Raw genomic sequence first — 23004 nt, 5'->3', positions numbered from 1 at the left:
TGATCATGCCCCCACAGGAATCTGAACACTTGACAGCACCCCTCATGCATCTCCTCTCAACCTTCCCCACCCCCAACCTAGGTGTGCTTGCTGCTATTTGCCCTATACTTCCTCATGGCCGAGGTGCAGACCTGGCGCAGAGAAGGGTGTGCACGCACAGCAAGGCCTGATGCCTGGGCACGGTGGCTACTGGTGATGCTGACAGCAGCCACAGGGCTGGTACGCCTGGCCCAGCTGGGCATTGCTGACCGTCAGTGGACCCATTTTGTGCACGACCATCCACGCCACTTCACTAGCTTCGACCAAGTGGCTCAGCTGGGCTCTGTGGCCCGTGGACTGGCAGCTTCACTACTCTTCCTGCTTTTGGTCAAGGTGAGGGCCAAAGGTGCAGCCTGGTACATGACAGGATCAGATTCCCATGGCCTGGTGAAAGCTGACTGCCTGCCTCCTCTCCACAGGCTGCCCAGCAGCTGCGGTTTGTACGCCAGTGGTCTGTTTTTGGCAAGACATTGTGTCGGGCCCTGCCAGAGCTCATGGGAGCCACTTTGGGCCTGGTGCTGCTCAGCGTGGCCTATGCACAGATGGCCATCCTGGTAGGTTGCTGTCCTAGGGTGTACCAGGGAAGGGCCTCCCCCAGGATATGCCTTTATCAGATTGTGTCTTTCCCACAGCTTATTTCCTCTGGTGCCGACACTCTGTACAACATGGCCCGAGCCTTCCTGGTGCTGTGCCCTGGAGCGAGGGGCCCCACTCTGTGCCCTTCTGAGTCCTGGTACCTGTCGCCTCTGCTCTGTGTGGGGCTCTGGGCTCTACGAGTGTGGGGTGCCCTGAGGTTAGGGGCTGTCCTCCTGCGTTGGCGTTACCATGCCTTGCGTGGGGAGCTCTACCGCCCAGCATGGGAGCCCCAGGATTATGAGATGGTGGAGCTTTTCCTGCGTAGGCTTCGGCTCTGGATGGGCTTCAGCAAGGTCAAGGAGGTGGGTACGGCCCAGTGGGGGGGAGAGGGACACACCCTGGGTCTCGTGAGCCCAGGGTGCAGCCGGACTGACCGAGCCCCTGTGCCGCCCCCAGTTTCGCCATAAAGTCCGCTTCGAAGGAATGGATCCACTGCCTTCCCGCTCATCCAGGGGCTCCAAGTCATCCCCATTTGTGCCTCCACCCAGCGCAGGCTCAGAAGCTTCACACCCTTCCACCTCATCCAGCCTCCCAGATGGGCCTAGTGCTGGCTTAAGCCGCTCGGCACTGAGGCTGGAACCAGAGCCCTCCCGCCTACATGCTGTGTTTGAAAGCCTGCTTGTCCAATTTGACCGACTCAACCAGGCCACAGAGGACGTCTACCAGCTGGAGCAACAGCTCCAGAGCCTTCGAGGCCATGGGCACAGCGGACCTCCTTCCTCTCCTTCCCCTGGCTGCCTCCCAGGCTCTCAGCCAGCTTTGCCCAGCCGCCTTGCTCAGGCCAGTCAGGGGCTAGATCAGACTATAGGCCCCAGCAGGGTGTGCCTGTGGCCTAGTAACAAGGTCCACCCCAGCAGCACTTAGGCCCTAAGGGTCTTGGCCATTCCCTTCCCTGGGAATGCCTGGAGCTTCACACTGGCCTCTCGGAGCCAGGGTGAACACCACTCAGTATTACCTTCTGCTGCCCTCTAGGTTGGGGCAGGCAGAATGGCTGCATGCCAGTTCTTTTGGGTACAGGTATTGCTGCCTTCCTTACCTGTCCATCTATGGGGCTTCAGCACTTTAAAAAGGCTGTGTGGCCAGCCAGGACCCAGGGTCCCCTCCCCACAGGAGGACACAGCAGTATTGGACCAAGTGAGTACCCAGCCTCCAAGATGCTAATTTATTTCCCCCAAGTCCTCAGGTTCAGCGGGCTGTGCCCAGCTCTACCCCTAGGCGGCCATCTCCTCTTGCTCCGCGTGTCCTTTACCCATCCCCTAAGTTATTACCTCTCTTGTTTCTGCAGCATACTCGTCCTCTAGCCACCACCTGCTTCCTATGTCCACCATCAGTAATTTATATGGGGTTAAGATGTATATTTTTGTATGCCAGTATTTTCTACTTGGGCTGAAAATGGGTCCATTGTTATCCAGGGTAGGGGTGCAGGGGAAGCTGCAGCTATTACTGGATCCGAGTCTGGCCTTGGGCGGGTGCTGGACAGCAATTGGGGCCACCATGGCCTTGTTTTCCTCCCTTGTCTGGGGCCAGGCAGCACACAGATCTGCTGGTTTCAGATCTGAGCAAGGGCAGGACTACTGTGGGATAAAAGATGCCAAGAAGTTATCGGACAAGCCCACCAATGGGGCTGGCCCTCATGGCGGGGGAAAGAGAATGTATGTGATGGCACCTGCCTGCTTCTGTGGGCTCAGCTGCAGCTCTAGCCTGGATTCTGCCCCAACCCCGAACAGACAAGACAAAGTCAAATAAAGAAGCTGTCTGACTGCTGTCTGTGCTGCTCTCTGAACTCCAAGGGCCAGATGGGCATGGGCAGTTTATTTCATTTAAGAGTGCAGTCAGGAGGTGTTATTGGACATGGAAGGGCCAGCTGCACAGCTAGCCGCAGGACTCTAGTCAGAGGTTTGTGTAGGTTTGTGTGGCCTCACACAAACTCTGTGAAGTCATCCACGGAGGAAATGAGGCGTTTCCGCTGGCCTGTCTCGTAGGCGGGTGTAGCCTCAGTAGGGGCTTGAGCTGGGACTTTGGTGTGGGCTGGAGGGTGCATCAGAGGCAAGCTTGGGTTTGAATAGTGCACCTCTTCACGGATCTAGAGAAAGAGAAAGCTTTGGCAATGAGCCCAGAAATTCTGTTCCAGCCAGATTCAGACATCACATGTCTGAAGCCCTGTCCTCCCTACCCGCTGGCGGAGACGCTTAATATGGCGGAGTCTGGCAATCCACTTGGAAGGGTAGATGTCAGTGGGGTTGGATCGGCTGTGGTGTACCTGTGAGGCCATCTGGAGAGGACAGAACAGGATGGTGACAGTGAGCTCCATCAAGGAGCACCCACACAGACTCCCCTCACCCCCCAGTGACGCCACCACTTACATTTGCATGCAGGGCCATCTGCCGAGCCACAAAGGACAGGTTTCGGTCAGACACAATCTTGGCCACACTGGTGTCCACGAGGCCCTCCATGTCTGTGGAGACAAATTGCTCATACCTGACTCAGGCTGAAACTGCTACCCTACCCAGCTTGGCCTCACCTTTCCTGCACTGCAGGGTCAATAGGTTGCATTTGTAGTCCAGCGGTGTGATGATCACATGGACAAAGTTGAACTGGCCCTGCCCAGACAAGAGGAAAGTCATCCCAGCATGAGCATGTGCCGAAGGCCACTCTGCTTCACTGCTGTGTGGAGGGTTATCACCTCAACAAGGCAGCATTTGGCCACCTGCCTTTGTCTTCATCTCTGACTAAACCACCTACTCTGCATCTGGGCCCTAACAGACTTGTTTATGTGTTTAGCTTAAAACATACCTGTTTGCAGGCTGCCTGGACTCCTAAAGTACTCCTGACACATACACAGACTACACGTAAGAGAGAGAGCTGAGGCTATTCTCCCACGATAACACTGCCCAGGAGCCCCTATAAACTGGCTTCCCAGAGCCCTGCCTCATCTCCCTCAGCTGTGATATAGTGCAGACCCAAGTGTGCTACAATGTGTCCAACAAGGACTTAAAAGCCAGCAGACAGCGCTCCTACTGAGCACTGTACACCCACCAGGACACAGTCACCTACTTACTCACGAGGACCACAGCTCAGCCTAGATATGAAGAAAGGCTCTGTGATCATGTCTCCTGTGTCTCTGACAGCCTGTCTCAGTACATGGGGCTCCCATAAAGCCTACCCTCCCAAGACACTCAAGACACACCAGCAGGCACTTCTGTAGCTGGCCTGGGCTGCTGGTCAGCCTGGTGATGGGCATGGCAGAGCTCAGCCATTGTCTAGGTGCCCAGCACATGGAGATCTCTCACCTTAATGGTGCCCAACTTGAAGTCCTCGCCAGAATCATTGTAGATGATAGAAACAAAATCATTGCCCAGGTGCCGTTTCTTGTCACAGCGGTGCTTGTCCACATCCTTGGTGGGCATCAGGGTGGCAATGTGGAAAACAGCTGTCGAATGGGTGACACTGGACTAGGTGCCAGGACAAGACACCAAATTCTGGGCCTAAGGGCTCAGGCTCAGACCTCTGTATCTCTCCAGATTCTCCTTTGTTTTTTTCCAGAGGGCAGGGCTTGGAAGCAGGCCTACCTAGAGTAGTACACACCTTGCATGATGTCATCATGCCAGCAGTAGGTGAACTGTCCATCCTCGCCACACACATCTAGTCCACCTAAGTACACCTTGTCTGGTTGGCAGTCCTTGAGCTCAATAAGTCGACCCAGGCCTGTGAGAAACTCCGTGTACCTATAAGAGCCATGCTCATTTGATAGGATGGCCAGCTCACTGCTGCTCTGTGGAAAAATCCAGGGGATGAGAATACCACCAGTTCAACAATCGTAAGTCTGGCAGATTCAGCTCTGATGGAAAGCCCTCTCCCACTTGGTCCTTTCATGCTTACAGCTGTCCAGTCTGTATACACGGGTGTCACCTGGCCTCCCTCCCTTCTCTACCCCTACACATTAAGCTAGCAAAATCAACATACCTAGAATCCTAGCCCTGCTCAGCAACTCTGCAACCAAACCCAAGCCTGTTCCTCTCGCTAACTCCATCAAGGCTCTACCCAGTAGAGGGATACTTTTCAAAATGCTGGCATTAACGGTGGCTCAAAGTAGTAGTCCAGGGTCCCTACTTCACTAAGAAGAAAAGTATGGCTCATGTTCATATATTGGGCTGAGACTGTCCATGATGGCCCTCTGTCCTACCACTTGGCTACACTCACTCAGTGGCCCACCCTGGGACCTCAGAACTCTGCTATTGCAATGCATGCACCCCACAGTCCTCACAGCTCTGCATACCAATTGGCCTGCCATCTCATGGCTGTATTTCTGGCTCAGGGCTCAACAAGCTCCCAGTACTCTAGAGTATCAAAGAATCAGAGACTGAACTCTGAGGTGGGAGAGACCTAAACACACTGTTGAGACCAGTAGTCCTTTGCTGACCCCAGGGCCTTACCTGGCCTTCTCCAACATACAGGACAGCAATCTTGTGAGTGTCATAGGATGGGATCTGGTCAAGGAGCTGCACTGACCGTTCAAAGGACTGTAGGCACACAGAGACTATGTGAGTTCAGGGTGGAGACTACCCTGCCAACAGCCACCAACCCAGATAGCCTACACAGCACCAGTCTTCAGGATGACTGTAGCCAAGTAGCCAAGTAAAACACAGCCTGCTGCCATGAGGGGCTGGACCCCCTGTGACCCCACCCCTACTGTGGCAGAGGAAAGGCCAGCCTACCTCATTGGGCAACAAGATGGGCTTATTGGACTCATCACCAAAAAAGGGCGAATGGTAGAGCTGTAGGAACACAAAGCTGCAGAGGAAGCATTGGTCAGGGCAGGGCCAGAATGGAGGCCCCACCTTGCAGAATGGTAGGGCCGAAATGCTATGACCAAGGACCCACCCTCCTTATGGCTCCCACAGGGAAGACACAAGAATCCATGTCTGCCTGTTCTCCCATGCAGTGTCTGGGAGCTCTAGCCAAGAAGAAAGTGTATGCCCTGGAGTTGGTAGCAACCTGGGACTTGTGCCCACCTAGGGTTGATGCCGGGCACCTTTTCGGCACTGGAGGCCGCAGCTCTGCTCTTGAAGTTATCCCTTTCTATCCTCTTTCCCCTTCGTGATGGAGCAGAATCAGAGATGGTATAGCCTCGGGGCCGGAGGCCACTGGGGGAGCGGGGAGAACTGGAAGGCAGGGGACCTTCAGGTGGGACCGTGACACGGCTCTCTTCACCTGGAGCTGACCAGGTAGCTGCTTCCCCGTCCAGGATGCCTGACTGGGACCGGACCTTAGCCTCCGGACTCAGCCGCCCAATGTCAGTCTTATCCCCTAGGTCTCCAAGGATGTCCTGTAAGGTCTGCAACTCAGGAGAAGAGCTAGACTTGCTCAAAGGCTGTGAGGGCTGGAAGGGGAGGTCCACTGCAGGCCGAGCCCCCTCAGAGGAGATGGCCCGCTCAATGGGGATACCCCCTGCTGCTAGCTCCTCCAAGTGGGACTTTTCTTCCTGGCTAGATGCTGAGGATGACTGCAAAGACAGTTTGGAAGAAATGCTGTTAGAAGGCACTTAAGCACCTGGTCCTCTAGTTCCCTCTCCAGTCCTCTGGCAGTGCCTGTCATCCCTTCTGACAAACTGAAAAAGGCCCATAATAGATGCCACCCAGATAGAGCGGGAGAGACCCAGATGGTGGGAACAGAAGCGACATGGGGAATAACTGGCATTTCTTAGGAGGAGAACCTATCAGGTTCACACAGCAAGTTAGCACAGTACAGAGCAGAGATAGATGCTATGCCACCTGCCCCAGCCTTCCCAATGGCTGCCCATGACACTCACCCTGCTGTAGGTGTCAGGCCGCTGGCAGTGTCTATCTGTACCTAACACTGCCTCGAAGTCCTCCAATTCGGGGGGCTCCACTGGCACATGAGCCTCTCCTGAACTTCCCTCCTCAAGAACCACGGCTGAGTCTGGGAGGACATAGACAGGGCTGCTTGCTGTATGCTGGGCAGGTGGAACGCTCACGTGACCTCAGAACACCAGTTTCTCCCTGATGGAAGGGCAGCACCCTGCCGAGCGTTCCACCCTCTCCTGTGACAGGCCACCACTGGAGCAGGCTGAGGTGGCCTCTGACAGCCTGGGGAACCCTGGCTCTAATACCTCTAATACCTCCTCCGGCAGGCCAGTGTGCAGCAGCACTACCCACCCCTGCAACACTGGCAAGGCAGGTGCGAGAGCAGGGTAAGAATCCCTACTCAGGAAGCGCTCCAGCGTGGGAGGGCTAGAGGGTCTGAAGCCAACTCTGAGGCTAAGGAAGGAGGCCTTGTTTCTCCAGGGCTTTGGACCTGAGAAAGAAGCTGACAGGATGCCCCTCTAGGCAGACTTGTAGCCCACTCTGAGGACAGAAGCTTCAAGTCTGGTACTTGAGGAAGGCATGAAGTCCCTCAGCAACGCATGCCAAGGCAGGGTGTGAGTAAGAAGCAATCATGGTCAGTGCAGCCTGACTGACACCCTCCCCTAGCTCCTGCCCACACTCCAGCAGCCATGTAGATAATGCCCTTCCAAAACTGGTCCTGTACACATGAGAGAATCTGCTGGGCAAACTTCAAGAGCCAGTGGCAAAGAGCTAGGGGCCTTGTCATCAAGGTCCTCGCCCAGCTATGATGAAAGGAGATGCACAAAACAGTCAGATCATCAGAAGCCAGGAAAAGGGCTCACCTGGGCCCTAAGACCAGGTTCAACCCCAACAGCTGCCACCCATAGTGGAAAAGAAAACCTACCCAACCTGTCAGCCAGAGGCCACATACAGCTCAGAAGCAGAGCTCAGCTTAGAAGGACATGTGTCAAAGGGTTCTCATGGGCTAAGCACAAGTGTCCTATACAAGACGTCAGCCAGGACCCTGCTCCCCAAGGGTGATGAGAAGCTCAGCCAGCCATGGAAGGGTGACCAGATGAGGGAGGAGGAGGACAGCATCTAGGAGGCAGAGTGTTGCTCTGCAGACCACATGGTTTCCTCACAGGGATGCGCCAATACCTGCCCAGGAAACGCTCCTGTGCAGCTGTCCTTGGCAGCTGGACTGGTACAGGGAGGAGAAAGAAGCCACTGCAAGGTAACCACGCGAGTAGCCTCGTCAGCGGCAGAGACTGCACAAGGCCGAGCAGAGAGGATGGGCGTGGCCCCGGGCCTGGAGAGGAGAGAGGGGAGGGCCAGCGGCGGCCAGGGCCGGCACACAGGGCTCCCAGCTCTCCAAACAGCATGCACAGCCTTTGGGAGGTCAGTGCTGGCCAGCTACTGACATATGGATATCCTCAGCCTCCAAGTACCTTCTATGGCCACATATGACCAAGGGCCTAGCTGGGCAGGGTTGGCAGGCTGGGAGCACCCAGGCAGGCAGGCTCAGGCATCCCACCCCAGGCCCGGGGTATGCTCAGCTGCCCGCAGAGCCTCCTCACCCAAGGCCAAGCCCATCATGGAAGTGCTGCCAAAGGCTCCAGAGAGCTCCACCCAGACACTGCCAACTTCAGCAGAGTCATGATGGTGGCAGCAGGTACCAGTCTCCAAGCAAGAGGGCTTCTTCAGCAGGCATGAGCCCACTCCTAAACTTTAGGGACCAGAATACTAGTATCTCCCCAAAACACCCTGAAAACTATGTGTGAGAGGCCTCAGAGGAGGAAGCCATGCTGCCATCAGACAAGGCATCTGAGCTTGGCATTGCCCATGCTCTATGCTCACCTGTATTAGAGCGTGGGAGAGTAGGAGGCTTGGCTGTGCCAGCTGCTGGCACTGACAATGACTTGTACAGGGCCGTGTCCCGGTGTTCCTTGAAGCGTTCAGCAGCCATAAGAGCGTTGGACAGCTCTTGCAGGGGCATGTTGTTGATGTCTGAAGAGAAGGGGCTGAGCGGGTTCTCCAAGCTCATCAGCCAGCTGGTGTTTCCTGGGGGTGGGTGGTACCTAAGCCTTGGGTCACACGTCACAGTCACGCCCCACTCCTAGCACTGTCTCCAACAGCCTATGCCCACTCACACTATGTGATGCTCCAGATGAGCACAACACTGAGGCCAGGCAGCCAGGCTCAGACACACATCGGGGCAGGGGCTCCTGAGACAGCCTGGCAGCTCAGTTAGACCCTTCTCCTTGTATCACATCCCCATGGCACCCATGACTGTTCCTGGGCCTAGGGTCATTGTTAAGCCCCTCCTGGTGACTGGCATGCCCCTGCTGCAGGCTAAATTCATATGCTAAGCTCAGAGAGTACCTCAGAAAGTGACTGTGGAAATGGTAAAGAAGTTAACAAGGTCAAATGAGATTACAGGTTTCCCCCCACCCCCACCCCCCATCTAATGACTGGTGAGCACATAATAAAGGATTTGGGCTCAAGCATGAGGACAAAGAGAGAAAGAAGCCACTTGCAGGCTCACACAGGGCTCAGAAGGAATCAGCCCCACCCGCATTGAGTTTCATCTTCTGGTCTTCTACACTGAGAGATAAATGTCTGAAGGGCAAGCTGCCCTGTTTGGCACTTTTGCAAGTGCCTCAGCTACCACACACCTCTGAAGACCAGCCTCAGAGTGAATGTCTCAATGCCCCTCTGCTTGTTGCTCTGGGTCTACAGCCTGAGACCAATGTACACTCTCCAGGCTGCCTACTTTCTCAGTACCTGTGGGCCTTCGAACCAAGATTTCTGCCCACCCCTGGGTCAGCAAAGGCACATAAGCTGCCAAGTTCGTCTTCTCTGCTGTTGGAAGCTGGGCTCCTGAAGAGGGCTTCTCGGGCTTTGCTGCTGGTGCAATTTGTGCTCCTGGTGTAGCAGGGCCACCTGGAGTATACGGAGCTGAAGTCTCCAGGACACCAACTCGAAGGCCATGGCCCCCTAAAAACAAGGGAGTTTAGAACTAGTGACCATCACTTGCCCAGTTAAGTCTTCAGCACAGACACAGAGTCCAGTCAACCTGGAAGCAATACTGCCCAAGGAAAGCTGGAACAGGACAGCCCCAGGCCCTGGGTTTTGGCCCTTTAAGAGTGAAAGCCTCAGAGGTGGCTCAATGGTTAAGAGCACTGGATGTTCTTCCAGAGGACCCAGGTTCAATTTCCAGCATCCACATGGTGGTTCACAATTGTATGTAATTCCAGTTCCAGGAGATCTGACACCCTCACACAGACATACATGTAGGCAGAACACCAATGTACATAAAGTAAAAACAAATAAATCACTAAAAGTTTTTTTAAAAAAACAGGCAGTATTGGTGCACGTCTTTAATCCCAGCACTGGGGAGGCAAAGGCAGGTGGATCTTTTTGAGTTTGAGGCCAGCCTGGTCTACAGAGCAAATTCTAGGACAGCAAGGGCTACACTGAGAAACCCTGTCTTGAAAAAAACAAAACAAACAAATAAACAAAAAAAGAAAACAAAATGAAACAGGAAGAAGGAGGAAGAAGGAAGAGGAAGGAGGAGGAAGGAAGAAGAGGAAAACAGTAAGGAGGAAGTAGAGGAGGAAGAAGAGGAAGAAGAGTGAGTGGTGGCCTCCTAGGCAGAGAACAGCAAAGGGCACCGATACCCACCCACTGACCCACAGCTCATTGATCCAAACAGAGAGTGCTCTGGGTGAGCCGCTTCCAGGCCTTTCAGCTGTGGGAGCCTCACTGCACTGAGCAGAGGTACCATGTCTCTTACACAGACTGAGACAAGTATGCCACAAGGACCATATCCAAGAGCCATTAGGAAGTGGCCAGTCATAAAGTCAGCCAAAGTCCTTCAGCTCTTTTGCACACTGGTCCAAACTGAGAGGTAGCTGAGGGGTAATGGGTATTCATCAGGAAATGGCTTGGGTAGAGCCTTACCTGACATGGAGCGGACCCGGTCCCGGGCCCCACGGGACACCTGCTGCCCAGCCTGGGACTCCAGTTTGGCCGGTGCTTCCTTTGTCTGCCTCACACGTGTGCCAGGATCAGAGCTAAGAAAAGAAGTGCCAATACAGGGTCAACCATGGTCCCCCAGGGTGTTTAGGAGCACAGTATACACGGAAGGGAGAACAGTCACCTTGACTCTGAGCCACCCTGCAGGTCCCCGGAGTCTAGGCCCAGCAACGACCGTGTCCCAGTCCCAACACTTGTTGTCACAGTGACAAGCTTATTTCCAACCAGCCAGGTCTTCGTCCTACCCCCTGCCAGGAGGAACTCTCCCACAGGGGACCTGAAAGAGTAAGCATGTCCACCTCCTGCTTGTATGTGCAGGCCCAAAGGGAACTCCAGACAGTGAATCTCAGCTCCTGAAGGCCAGCAGGACCTCAGGAGCCCAGAGCAGCTGCCACCTGGCGAACAAGTAGATGGCTGCCCCGCCCACCCGCTGTGCCCCAGTCCTGTAGGTCCTCATACCTCTTGGGGACCGCAGTAAAGTTGGAGAACACATATCGGGCCATCATGTCCAGACATGTTTCTGTGAGCTCCAAGTGGAGATTCTTCAAGTTGTCATCAGCCTGGGCCATAGAGTTCTCATCCGCAGACCCCAGGCTGGCGCTGGTAAGGGATGTCTGTATTCTGCTAGAGGGAAAAACCATGCCCGGGTTAGAGTCAGGACTAAGGGAAGGACCGTGCTGAGTCACCTACCACCAGGAGCCAAAGCTCAATGCATGCATGGCCAAGATGGCCTTGCTCAGAAAGCCCACCAGGCCCAGGGCACAGTGGCTAGTGGAGCTACAACCTCACAAGCCCTGTGGACCATGTCATCCCAGAGAGGAAGGGAGGCAGGAGCCCCCCATCTGGAGCACAGCTGAGAGGCTGGTGAGACAGAACATCCCTCTCCCCAAAGCACACAGGAGTTAGCCATGGCTGCAGCCCACAGCTTAGTCATGCAGACTTCAGAGACCACAGGAGGACAGAGCAAGATTGCATTCTGCCCACAGGGCCACCTCCTGTCAAGGACGGGAAGAGGCTGAACTTTCTGGGCTAAGTGAACTGGGGTGACTGGCCAAGTCCCACTCATGCCCCAGGAGCCACAGGAAGGCCTTTTGTAGGTTTGGTTCTGACGCGAATGTCAGCTCTTTAGCCACATTTTGCTTATAAAAACTCTGCCAGAAAAAAGGTGATGGGGGGTACTACTGAGCACTTCACTGTCCCCGGCTCTCAGAAGCCTCGCTGAGGTAGAAACCCAAGGCAAGGTGACTGAAGCTACACCCACAAAGGGCTGGAAAGTGAGGGAGATATGCCCTTCCACTAGTGCAGACACAACTCACAGAAAGATGCTAGCACCTACCTCTGGGGCCAGCATCTCCCCCACCCCTCCAAGCTGGCCTCCACTCCAGATCCCTAGACAAAAGCCTCTATTTCCTCTTAGAATGACACCCAAGAAGAAAATCTGCCCTACAGAATGTGATGCCACACTTAGGGTAGTATGTGTCTGCCATCTGCACAGGAGCAACCTGGATTTGCAAAGTGCTTGGCCTTGCCTTTGTGGTACCAACCTGAGGGGGCTGACACTAGCCTCCCAATTTTCTCAGAGCAGCTACTCTGGCTCTAGTCAGGGCTTGGAGGATGATCTCTGAGGAGGCTGTGCAGCCAACTGTGCTTGTACAGGGCTTGGACAGAATGCAACCTTCCCACCCTTTGCCACCAGGCTGGGGCCAGGTTGTCCTCCAGCTCTTGTCAGGAGCTGCCAGCAGGCGGGAGGTCATGCATGCAGCCCCATGCACCACCACCCGGGTGCTCACGGGGCCAAGCTCCAGGTCCGTGCCCCCCACCCAACACAGCCCCACTACCTGCGGACCACATGTTCAGATACACTGATGCTGCGGCACCGGAAGGCCTCGGCTGCACAGCTCTCTTTGAATTCTTTCACAGGTGGAGAGTTATTCAGGCCTTGTTTGGGGGCTCTGGCTATCCTCAAACTACCGGGCGAGGAAGGAAGCCCCAAGCCCCAGAGAGCCCAGCTCCCAGGAATGGGAGAACAAGCCATTGGAGGGGTGAGGAGGAAAGGTCCCAGGCCACAGGGTCAAGATGGAGAGGTCCCGCGGGTGAGATGAACAACAGAACCATGCCAAAGGACAGTGAGCAGGGGAAGAAACAGAAAACAAAAATGCATAAAAATACAGCTTGTAAATGCGACTGAGAGAAAATGTAAGGTTTCACGCATGACACCAAAACAAAAGACAGTGCAAATTAAATGTGTGGATCGCCCGGCACGGCAGATTCCAGGCTAGGCAGACCAAATGGCCCTGCCTACCCTATAGAGAGGCCTTAAGGCCAGGGCCTGCAACTCACTGTGGAAAAAGGCTAGTTCTCAATGCAAGCCCCTGAGGAGCTGAAAGCCCCTAAGAGGAGGAGGCTCTGGCCAGGATGGTCAAACTGACAATCTTCGGCCCCAACCATGGGGCTTGAGTCCAGGCTGCACTGGAAAGTGCCGTATCCCACCCAAGGAGAGCTGAGCAGCCCGCAGGAAGCGGGGCAGGTAGGGCGGCAGGGCATGAGGTGCAAACGGAACAATGAGAACCAGCACAGCTCTGCTTTCAGTTTGGCACAAGCAGCTGTGATGGCAAAGAGCGTGTCCCTGATGAGCAAGCTCTGGAGGAAGAGGGGTGGCTTTGGCTGAAGGCTGGACTAACCAGAGACCATGGCACCAAGGAGATGTCTCTGGGCTCTCCCTGACCAGGCCCAAGTCGCAGCTGCCATCTTTTACTTGGGTTCCAGTGCAGTGAGGCCCAGCCCTGTACGCAATCCTGGCCCAGAGAGGCCGAGATGCTGTCACAGGCTCCACATCTAGCAAATGGGAGGTACCAGCAGCCTTTGCAGGTCCTGCCCAAGGGCATCTTAGCCTCAGGTCACCATGAATCATACACCCCTTCATTCCTAGTCCCATGTTCACTGGCCTAGAGGTCACTAATCACACATCACAGCCCAGGGTCACAGCCCACTTGACATCAGGTATATCCCCAGCAGACCCCGAACCTTTTGGGTCTCTCATTAAGACTGGTGCTCCGTGCTCTGAAACTGTCCTTCTCAGGGGTATCATCAAAAGACAGGAGGACATTGGAACGCAGACCCTGGAGAAGGGGCAGAACACAAGCCGTGAGGGGGGATATGGGAGACCAAATCTGCAGTTCTTTTCCCATGCCTACCTCAGGTTGAGCCAGTAGCCAGCTCAGCATAGCCAGCTACCAAGTGTTGGAGCCCCAACCGTTTCCCACTCCACCCATGGCCCTTGGACTAACCTTAGTGATATAAGGGACAAAATCCTTGCGAAAGGGCAGTCGACATCTGATGAACCACATCGCAATGACATGATGGGCCAGACACACAATGTACTGGTTGAACCTGGTGGAAGAAGAGAGAGAAGCTGTGGTCTCCCTCTTGGTGTCAGGGGAAACCATCATGAGACTCTAAAGCTTGGAGCCCACTCTACTGCAAGAGGCTGGGACCAGGCCATCCTCTGGGGGCCCAGGCAGGCAGACTTACTTGGAGGGGTTGGTGTACGGCAAGGAGATGGCAAACACACTGGCATACTGTTCGGCAGCGAAGTTCCTGTAGAGGTGGGGCAGCCTGGCCAACGCTGTGACACAAGAACAGCCATCAGGGAGCCCGGCCACAGAGCAGACTGACATCAGCACTCTGTGCTTCATTTCCAACAGTCAGGGCGGCTACCCACAGCCAGCTAAACATAGCCTTTGAAAGCCAGGTCTCAGCTCCCCACAGGGACAAGCAACCTACAGTTCCTAGATCAAACCTAGACTATGGCCTGTAGCTGACGACCCATGAGCTGCAAACATTCTGAGAATCTTTACAGGGTAGTAAGCAAAACAAAGTTTATGTGGCCCACAAAGTATCAACCTTCCACTCTGGCCATTCCCACTAAGTGCTGACCCAGCTATCTAGTATCTAAGATCCAAGGCTCCAGATACACAAGGAGGTAGGAAAAGGGGCTGCCCTGAATGCCCTGAATGTCTGCAAGTTCTGACAAGGGAGGGAACAAAGCAAGTAAAATTGGTAAAATCCATGTGTTCTAAGAGCAGAGAGAAGGCTAAAAAAGAGTCTATCAGGCATGGGACAGAGGCTGAGACGGACAGGCAGGCTTATGAGCAGAAAAGGAATGGACGATCCTAGACCAGGCAGCAAAGCACCTGGCAAGAGAGGCAAGGCCCTGAAGCAGCAGAAGTGCCAAGACCCGTGTCCCCCAGGGAGGCCAAACTGTATGCAGTAAGGAGGGCTGGAGAAATCACAGGGAATAGCTCAAAGGTACAGGCTTCCACTCAAAGGTCCGCCCACAGATACACATGTACAGGTTCTGTAAGTAGAACACACACACTCACTAGACAGAAACTCCAGGAGGGGGATGGCCATGCTGGCTGTGGCAGAAATGTGTGTCAGCTTCACTACCAGGACAGGTAACGCCTTGATGATGATGTCAGGCATCTCCACACTGCAGATGGCCAAGGCTACCACGCACTGGCTGGCACAGCGGTAGATAAGGCCTTGTTCCAGGCAGTAAACCATCTCACGCTAAGGGAAGCAAGATACAGGATACATTGGATCTGCCTGCCACCAGCTGCCAAGTTCCTCCGACCCCTGCCCAGGAGGGCCAAGCTGCTCTGGTATACCAGGTACTTCCCCAGGCCTTATTTCTTTCTTTTGCCTGCTTTGAGATGATTCTTGAAGGAGAGTGGGAGGAGGTCTTAGAAATGCCCCTCAACGCCTACGTGAGCCTAGCTTCACAGATGGTACCTCACCCTATGGCCAATAGGATGAAACCAGATGTCCTGGGCTCACAACCCCATCACTCTGGGCCTTCCAAAGAACTGGTCTTCAGGGAAGGCACCAACTGATGTAGCAAATCCCTCCTGGGTTATACCCTCTATGAAGATAACAGTAAAATGACATTTCAGGCCACAGACTGGGGCTCACTACCCCTGAATATTTCTGCCTTCCTGAAGCAGAACCAACCCTCAGAACCATTTCAGAGTCAAAGAGCCTTCTGAGCCAGCTTAGAAAGCATAGTGGCAGCAGGGCTTGAGGAGCACACACAGTGTGCTGGGGCATTCCAGTCAAGCTGGGCCTCAGCGTCAGTTCCCGCTGTTGCAGTCAGGAACCTGGCCTCAGGGAAAAGACAGGCCTGAGCTCCAGTCCCTCCCGCCTGCCAGGACTGTGAGCAGGCTCCTGACCTCAGCAACAACTCCATTTTGCCATGGAGACATAGTAGAATCTAGGGGACACAGAGAGGACAGGACAGGAAGTGAGCAGTGTATGACTCTAATAAGGGAAGTGACAGCCAGGGGTCCTGACCAACCACCATACTTCTTAAGGTTGTTCTGGTCACTGGTCCTCAAACCTAATAGAAAGAGTTCAAGGAATGCTTCTCAAAGGGGAGGTCCTGCTGAGAAGAGGACAATGGTCACAGCCAGAGGTCCTTATCAAAGCCTAGAACCTGCAGAGAACTGACTTAGAGACTGTAGAGACTTCTGTAGAGACTGGGTTTCAGTTGCCCACACTCCCTGGCTGGGAGGGAGCGGCCCACAGTATGGAACAAAGCCAACTGACTTCACTCTGGTCCAGCAGCCAGCTCACAGAGTGCCCCTTTGTCCCACTGTCCGTCTGCCCATGTCTCACCTGTCTGGTCTTGTCCAGATAGTTGTGATAAGATATTAATGCTGTCAGTACGGGAACCACAGCTAAGTGCAGATCAGTTCTCGAGAAGCCTTCCGGGGTCCCTCGGAGCCGCTCAAGGGTCTTTGGGGCTGAAAGCTAACATATAAGACACAGCCCTGAGACCTCTGTCCCACAGCATGACTCCTCAGGAGGCCAGGCTGTGCTAGAAAAGCCCAGGAGCCCTCCAGGCAGAGTCTTTGTGAGACAACCCTCAACTTGTAACAATCATCCCGGGTGCTCTCATCTCGTCTAGGGGGTCTATACTGAGTGACACGTCTGTGGTGGTCTGAATGAAAGTGGCCCCATAGACTCACAGAGGATGGCACTGCTGGAGATGTGGCCTTGTTAGAGTAGATGGGGCCTTATTGGAGGAAGTGTGTCATTGGGGCGTGAATTTGGTGACTCACTTGTCCCTTCCTGCTGCCTGCAGACTCCGATGTGGAACTCTCAGCTCCCTCTCCAGCACCACATCTGCCTGCATGCTTCCCACCATGACGGTGATAGACTAAACTAAACCTCTGAACTGTAAGCCAGCCCCAATGAAATGTTTTCCTCTATGAGAGTTGCCGTGGTTACTGTGTCTCTTCACAGCAATGGAAACCTAACTAAGACAACAGGACTAGGGACCTCAAATGCTCATATCTGGGATGGGATGGGATGGGATGGGATGGGATCCCTAGGCCATTTTTTTGGCAGTATAGCCTCTGGCCTCTGTTAGCCCCAGGAGTATGGTCTGGAGTCAAGGCTTATTCTGAAAGACACAGGACCCCAGCTAGATAGTATAAGTGCCTGTGAGGAACACCCTATATGGAGGAGAAAGGCTATATTATAGCCTACTGCAAAAGCCCACCACAAATGACAGAAGAGGAGCTGGCCCAGGGCTGTGGCAGGCGTTACCATGGAGCAGAGGGCAGAGGACAGCTGGTCCACACTGCAGGGGGAGGTGAAGATGAGCACTTTGTAGCGCAGCGACTCGGGCAGCTTGGTGAGCACCAGCTTCAGCACCTTCCAGTCAGCCTCCTGGAGGAAGGGTTGGACAATGGAGGGAGGGCTCTCTAGACCTTGGTAACAGAAGGCTCCACCCATAGTTGGCGCTACGACGCTGAGCTCGCTCGCTGCTCCTTTGCCACAAACAAGGTATGGACAGAGCCTTGACCTCCGTCCCTCAACTGCACTAGCAGCCACTGCTCAGAGACAGCCTTGGACACTGACAGCCCTCAACAGTGGTGGCTGCTGTCCAGAGACCGGACGGGTGGAGACTCAGCAGACAGCCAATGCCGCCTCCATTTTTTTAGTACAACTTCCTCAGACTAGCTCTGCCTCCCTCACCTGCCCAGTGAGGGCCCAGTAACTGCCTGCCTCAGCCCGGGGGCGGGGGGGTCCCAACCCCCAAAACAACCTCTATACCAGCTTCTTCTACAACAATGACATGATGGCAGAAAGCTAAATCATAGCTGAGGGTGCAAGGGAGCACACAACAATCCAGAAGCCACAGAGAGCCAGTGCTGGCCTAAGGCCATAGCCACAGAGAGGACATGAGTCAGGGCTCCTGACTTCTGCCTGGTTATATCTCCATCAGGGAGAGCCCACTCCCAGAGCCAAACCATAAGCAGTCCTGAAAACCATCAACACTCTGTGACAGAAGGCCTGGATACTCCTAGGAAACAACCTGCCAGCTCCAGCATCCCCGGGGACTCTGGGCCTTCCCCTCCCTCCGTGACCCCACTGCCCTGCTCTCTTGCCTGGCATCTTTAGCACCCGTAACTGCACAAAGCCATACTACCCACCTCTAGGCTTTGCTGACTCCTGTCTCTGGACCGTTCCCCATTTTTCAGGCCTGACTTCAGGCTTACCTGGTAGATGCTCCACCTGTACCCTCCCCATGAGGTGCATGCTGACCTAGGGTTACTGTTACCTGGCTTACATATCTAAGTCCTGTTGTAAAACTTCACTCATACAGGGTAAAAAATTGGGTTGTTTCAAGAATTTGACACACTTAGGGTAGGGACAGTTCAGTCTGCCCTAACAGAACCTAAGCAGGCCCATCTCACCTGCTTCAAACACTGCAACAGGACACGAAAGAGCAGGGAGTAGGGTAGGTGGCCAAGCCGCACAGCAGGGCCTGTAGGCACAGGGCTAGGGGGCCCAGTTGGAGGCGAAAGGGGCCCACTGGCTTTCTTCTCCGAGGCCCTATCCAGTTCCCTGTGGAGACAGACGGGACAATCAACTGAGGCAGCAGCATACTGAACATGTTAAAATGACATGATCCCTCCTGGCCCCGGCTTTCGCTGGCATCCCTTCTGGACAGTTCCTCTTACATGAAATATCCCAGAGTGGGGCACACAACACCCAGCTTCATCTAATGGACAGTCCACCCTGGAGCACCAGGGAGGCCCTGCCACACATACATGCAGTCACAGAGGCAGTAAGGGCTGAATCTCACGACCCCATCCTTGTTGGGCAGGCCTAGTCGATGAAGCGAGTCAGCCCGCAGTAGCAGCAGGAAGTCAAAGGCCTGCCAGGGAGAAAAATGGCCATTCAATCAGGCCAGGAGCCTGACTCCAGGGCAGACAGAGAAATCCTAATCACTTAGCACCTTAAAGACAATGGAGCCCAAACTCCTAAGCTGGTGTCCTACACAGAAGGAGTCTTCTCCCCAGTAGCTATCTGGTTCCCAGGTAGCAATATGCAACCACTGACATCAAACAGAAAATATTCTCAGAGCCCCATGGCTTCCCTACAGTGACAGACTAGGCTGGGATCCCTAAAGAACAGGTTATCCACTGAGCCTGGAAGTCCTCAGAGATTAGTGACCTCTACTCAGCAGAGGTATCAGGGTGACCAGCTGTCAGCAGCTGTCAAGCCCTGGCCAGCTAGGCCCTCCCCTCTCCCTACTAGCTGCATGCAAGGGAGCCTAAGCCACAGGTTATTGGGAGACTCTTCAGCACCAGGAGCACTGAAACATATGCCAAGCCTAGAGGCCAATGGGCCCCTATCTTGGACAACTGTGTGACTTCAGAGTAACAAGCCACAGAGGTGCAAGGAGTATAAGCCAAGGACAGGCAGAGGTCCTTGGCAAAACAGACACAGCAGACGTGAGGAAGAATGTGCCTTGCACAGGACCCTCCCACCTACTGCCTCTCTAGACTGTTGTGCATCCACCCATCAGGCCTCGGGCAGCATGCTGGGCCCCCAAGAAGTGGTCACCCGCCTGGCAGTCTTACCTGCAGCCGGATGCTGCTAGCAATGGGAAGGGAGTAGCCGTGCTTGTAATGCAGCTGGATGTGGTTAATGAGTGTCTCATACACTCGAGTGGCGTGGCTGGCAGGCAAGGTATATAGCTTGGTCTGCATAGAAAGAGTGTACCAACCCTATGACAGCAGCCGGGGAGACGGCACCTGAGCCAGGTCAGAGGAAACAGCATCACTTCTCCAAAGACTCTCCAGCAGCAGCCGCCATATTTCCCCCTATACCCTTCAGTCAAGGCACCGTCCGTCTCACTGTGTGGCCATCTTACCATCAGGGCATCAGGAAACACACCCAGTGAGCACTGCACAGTAGTGACCCACTCTTCATGTGCCATAAAGGGGTTGGTAGCCCTCCAAGACTAAGGAAGTCAACAGAGATAGCCTGGTGGGCAGACACGCTGCAAGGGTCATCCCACTGAAAGGGTGAGTTGGGAGCACCCTTCCTCCCAGCCCTGCACCCTTCCTCCCAGCCCCACACCATCCCATCAAGGCTCTAGCCCTCCCTGGCAGGTGTCAGGCAAACCCAGGAGAAAGAACCCATGTTGCCAGAGGGGACATCATGGTCCCTGAGCCTTAGAGGTGGGCTTTGACCAACTTATTTCTACTACCTTTGATGTTTTGTTTGTTTGTTTGGTTGGTTGGTTGTTTTGTTTTGTTTTCCTATCTGGCCTGGAATTCTCTGTATTCTCTGGCCTTGAACTCACAAGTAACTAATTTCCCTAGTCTCAGAACACACCATCCAAAGTCCTGCCCTAGATGATATGAGGTGACAAATTTAACACAAACCACACCCATAACAGACAATTTGGGAAAGGACATATGGGGCCTCAGAGAGCTACTGTAGGCAGAGAATCTAACCCTTCTGTGGGGTTGAACCCGGGAGAATCATGTCATTTCTATTGTAGGGAAATGACCAGGCCAAGACCGTGTCTCCAGTACAACATAGCTCAGCCTACAGCCAGGAACTTGGTCTCACGACTAGACTTCCACAGTAGGACAAGAAACACCTAAGAAATTCCTCTCCCACTCTACCCAGCCCATGTGGCACACAGTAACCGCTCCTTCCAACAGAGCAGGGAGGCAAAGGACGCTGAGCTCTTCTGGATGAAGCCCAAGAAGATTCCAGGGTCTACTGAGCTGTCCTCATGCCACTGACAACTTGCATGCCAGTTGGGTGGCTGATGACTTAAGCTTGTAAGATAGAGGCTGGAGGGTCTCCAGCAGTAGGCCAGCCTGAACTGCAACAAGGAGACCATGTTGGGTGCACATGACTTTAATGCCAACACTGCGGAGGCAGAAGCAGGCAGATTTCTGTGATTTTTCAGATCAGCTTGTCTACAGAGTGAGTTCTAGGACCCAGAGAGGCATAGAGGTCCTGTCACTCAAAAAAAGCTGTAGAGTGGGCTGGGTAGCTAAAAGCACGCCATCAAACCTGAGTTTAATTCCTGGGATACACAGAACGAAAGGAGAAAATCAACTCCCATAAGCTGTCTGTCCTCTGACACCCACATAAATGGCACATAAGTGCATGTGTGAACACACACATAAAAATATAATTTTTTAAACTAAAAAGCCAAAACACTGTGTCAACATAGTGGCCCACACTAGTAATCCTAGCACCCAAGAGAGAAACAGTCTTGACTACAAAGAAAGCTCTAAGCCAATCTGGACTACACAGTGAGACCCTGTATCAATGCATACAAAAGGAAAGGAAAGGAAAGGAAAGGAAAGGAAAGGAAAGGAAAGGAAAGGAAAGGAAAGGAAAGGAAAGGAAAGGAAAGGAAAGGAAAGGAAAGGAAAGGAAAGGAAAGAAACAAATCTGCCTGCTAGGAGGTAGGTATCACAGTATGTATCAAGTGGAGGAGGAACATCATTCAAAATCAGCCTTGGCAAGATAACAAGTTTCTTTCAACAAGAAGGGGAAAAAAAAAAAGACAAAACCCAGACGTGATCTGGCTATGGAGAACTACACATACTCCGATAGAGAAGCCAGAACCCATACAAGGCTAGCAAGTGTGGGAAATGGCACAGCCTGAGTACACAGCAGTCCAGCGAGCCGACTGTAACACTGCAGACCTGTAACAGCAGCACTGGGGAAACGGAGGAAGAGCACCATGAGTTCAGAGCCAGTCCGGCATGTGTGGGTCCTACCTTTAAATAAGGGGGGCTGGACATAGAGTGGCAAAGGACTTCTTACATAAGTATAAGGACCAGCATTTGGATCCCCAGAACCCACACACAGCAGGACGTGGTAGCATCTATCTATCTATCTATCTATCTATCTATCTATCTATCTATCTATCTATCTATCTATACTCCAGTGCCCCCATGGGGAGATTGGAGGTAGAGACAGGAGAATCCCTATAAGCTCCTAGGCCTGGTAGCCTGGAGTGGTCAGTGGTAAACAAGGATCTCTCTAAATAAGGTATAATGAGGACTGACACCTGAAGTTGTTTTCTAATTGCCAAGTATACACTGTGGCAAGAGTGTATCTATACTCACACACACAAACACACGCATGGACACGCACATGAACATACTAAAAGAAAACCTCAGAAACTGTGACAATTCCTCGGACGTTAAGCACAGAGAGAGTGACTCAGGAATTCTTCCTGGGCATACACACTGCAAAAGGAAAGGATGTCTACACAACACTACATAGCACAGCAAAGGCACCAACAGTAGGAACAACCTGTGTCCAACAGACAACAGAATGTGGGCCATGCACACAATGGAACATTCCAAAAACCAATCAAACACTGGCATATGCCCCAACATGGATGTTTGGTGAAAGCCAACCACAGAGGCCCACATGTGTGAGCCCATGTATGTGAAACAACTAGAACAAGACAATGTCTCTACTGAAGCAAACAGATCACAAGCCCCCAGAACCTGGGGAGGAGGGAATGGGAACAGCGGTCAGCAGGTATAGGCCAACTGACTGGACTGGACAAGGTTACATGCTCTTTCAACCCTCTAATTCTAGCTCTCAGAGGCTGAGAAAGGAAGACTGCCTGAAGTTCAAGGTCAGACTAGGCTACATAGTGACACCCCCCCCCCCAAAAAAAGTAAAAAAACAAAAACAAAAAAACAACCAAGTAAATTGATTGTGGAGCTAGCTGACGGCCTTACAGACATATTGATAACCAATGAGCTATCCATTATAATGGAGGGCACCGTATGATAAGTGACAGAATAGCCCAATGAAGTTCTCCCAGAAGTAAGTAGTCCAAAGGCAAGAACAGCTTCTCTACTCAGTAGCTATAGGAACAAGTACTGGAAGCAACAGAGGGAGCTCTGGGTAGCAAGGACTGATCACTGTCAAGCAGAGCAAGCTCCCCCACTGCAGGCTGCAGACTGCAGGCCTCACAGCTTGGTCACATGTTCATACTGCTGTTCAGTGTTGCCACCCAATCCCTGGAAACCTGTCAGAGCTGGGTTTTCCAGGAGATATATCTCTTTAGAGAAGCTTCCAGCAAGCC

At 53.4% G+C, this 23004-nt stretch overlaps 2 protein-coding genes across 27 annotated transcripts in view; one reads left to right on the top strand and one right to left on the bottom strand.

The window, feature by feature from the left end:
- The window catches only part of Pkd1 (polycystin 1, transient receptor potential channel interacting), a 46991-nt gene extending 44553 nt beyond the window's left edge, over nucleotides 1-2438 (top strand). For all 8 annotated transcript variants that reach the window (XM_076937203.1, XM_076937202.1, XM_076937201.1 and 5 more), the window contains 4 exons: nucleotides 82-372; nucleotides 459-593; nucleotides 672-977; nucleotides 1072-2438. In XM_076937203.1, coding sequence (XP_076793318.1) covers nucleotides 82-372; nucleotides 459-593; nucleotides 672-977; nucleotides 1072-1539 — 1200 coding nt within the window. In that variant the 3' untranslated portion in view covers nucleotides 1540-2438. The remainder of the gene's footprint in view (nucleotides 1-81; nucleotides 373-458; nucleotides 594-671; nucleotides 978-1071) is intronic.
- The window catches only part of Tsc2 (TSC complex subunit 2), a 35432-nt gene continuing 14863 nt past the window's right edge, over nucleotides 2436-23004 (bottom strand). For 5 of the 19 annotated variants that reach the window (XM_034505114.2, XM_034505117.2, XM_034505115.2 and 2 more), the window contains 26 exons: nucleotides 19499-19621; nucleotides 18683-18789; nucleotides 18326-18476; nucleotides 17172-17294; nucleotides 16236-16370; nucleotides 14942-15131; nucleotides 14091-14184; nucleotides 13847-13949; nucleotides 13584-13678; nucleotides 12398-12526; nucleotides 11019-11183; nucleotides 10684-10836; nucleotides 10485-10597; nucleotides 9306-9518; nucleotides 8379-8582; nucleotides 7680-7748; nucleotides 6485-6615; nucleotides 5688-6178; nucleotides 5391-5466; nucleotides 5109-5195; nucleotides 4261-4447; nucleotides 3966-4105; nucleotides 3197-3275; nucleotides 3039-3130; nucleotides 2849-2947; nucleotides 2436-2758 (listed from right to left, as the gene is read on the bottom strand). In XM_034505114.2, coding sequence (XP_034361005.1) covers nucleotides 2594-2758; nucleotides 2849-2947; nucleotides 3039-3130; nucleotides 3197-3275; nucleotides 3966-4105; nucleotides 4261-4447; nucleotides 5109-5195; nucleotides 5391-5466; nucleotides 5688-6178; nucleotides 6485-6615; nucleotides 7680-7748; nucleotides 8379-8582; nucleotides 9306-9518; nucleotides 10485-10597; nucleotides 10684-10836; nucleotides 11019-11183; nucleotides 12398-12526; nucleotides 13584-13678; nucleotides 13847-13949; nucleotides 14091-14184; nucleotides 14942-15131; nucleotides 16236-16370; nucleotides 17172-17294; nucleotides 18326-18476; nucleotides 18683-18789; nucleotides 19499-19621 — 3714 coding nt within the window. In that variant the 3' untranslated portion in view covers nucleotides 2436-2593. Of the gene's footprint in view, nucleotides 2759-2848; nucleotides 2948-3038; nucleotides 3131-3196; nucleotides 3276-3965; nucleotides 4106-4260; nucleotides 4448-5108; nucleotides 5196-5390; nucleotides 5467-5687; nucleotides 6179-6484; nucleotides 6616-7679; nucleotides 7749-8378; nucleotides 8583-9305; nucleotides 9519-10484; nucleotides 10598-10683; nucleotides 10837-11018; nucleotides 11184-12397; nucleotides 12527-13583; nucleotides 13679-13846; nucleotides 13950-14090; nucleotides 14185-14941; nucleotides 15132-16235; nucleotides 16371-17171; nucleotides 17295-18325; nucleotides 18477-18682; nucleotides 18790-19498; nucleotides 19622-23004 lie in introns of those variants that run through there. The other 14 variants (XM_076937204.1, XM_034505120.2, XM_076937205.1 and 11 more) reach the window with 8 other exon arrangements.

Source organism: Arvicanthis niloticus, chromosome 6 (assembly GCF_011762505.2).
Source record: "Arvicanthis niloticus isolate mArvNil1 chromosome 6, mArvNil1.pat.X, whole genome shotgun sequence".
Lineage (NCBI taxonomy): Eukaryota > Metazoa > Chordata > Mammalia > Rodentia > Muridae > Arvicanthis > Arvicanthis niloticus.
The sequence above is the reverse complement of the archived record's forward strand: the minus strand, read 5'-3'. Positions and strand labels throughout refer to the sequence as shown.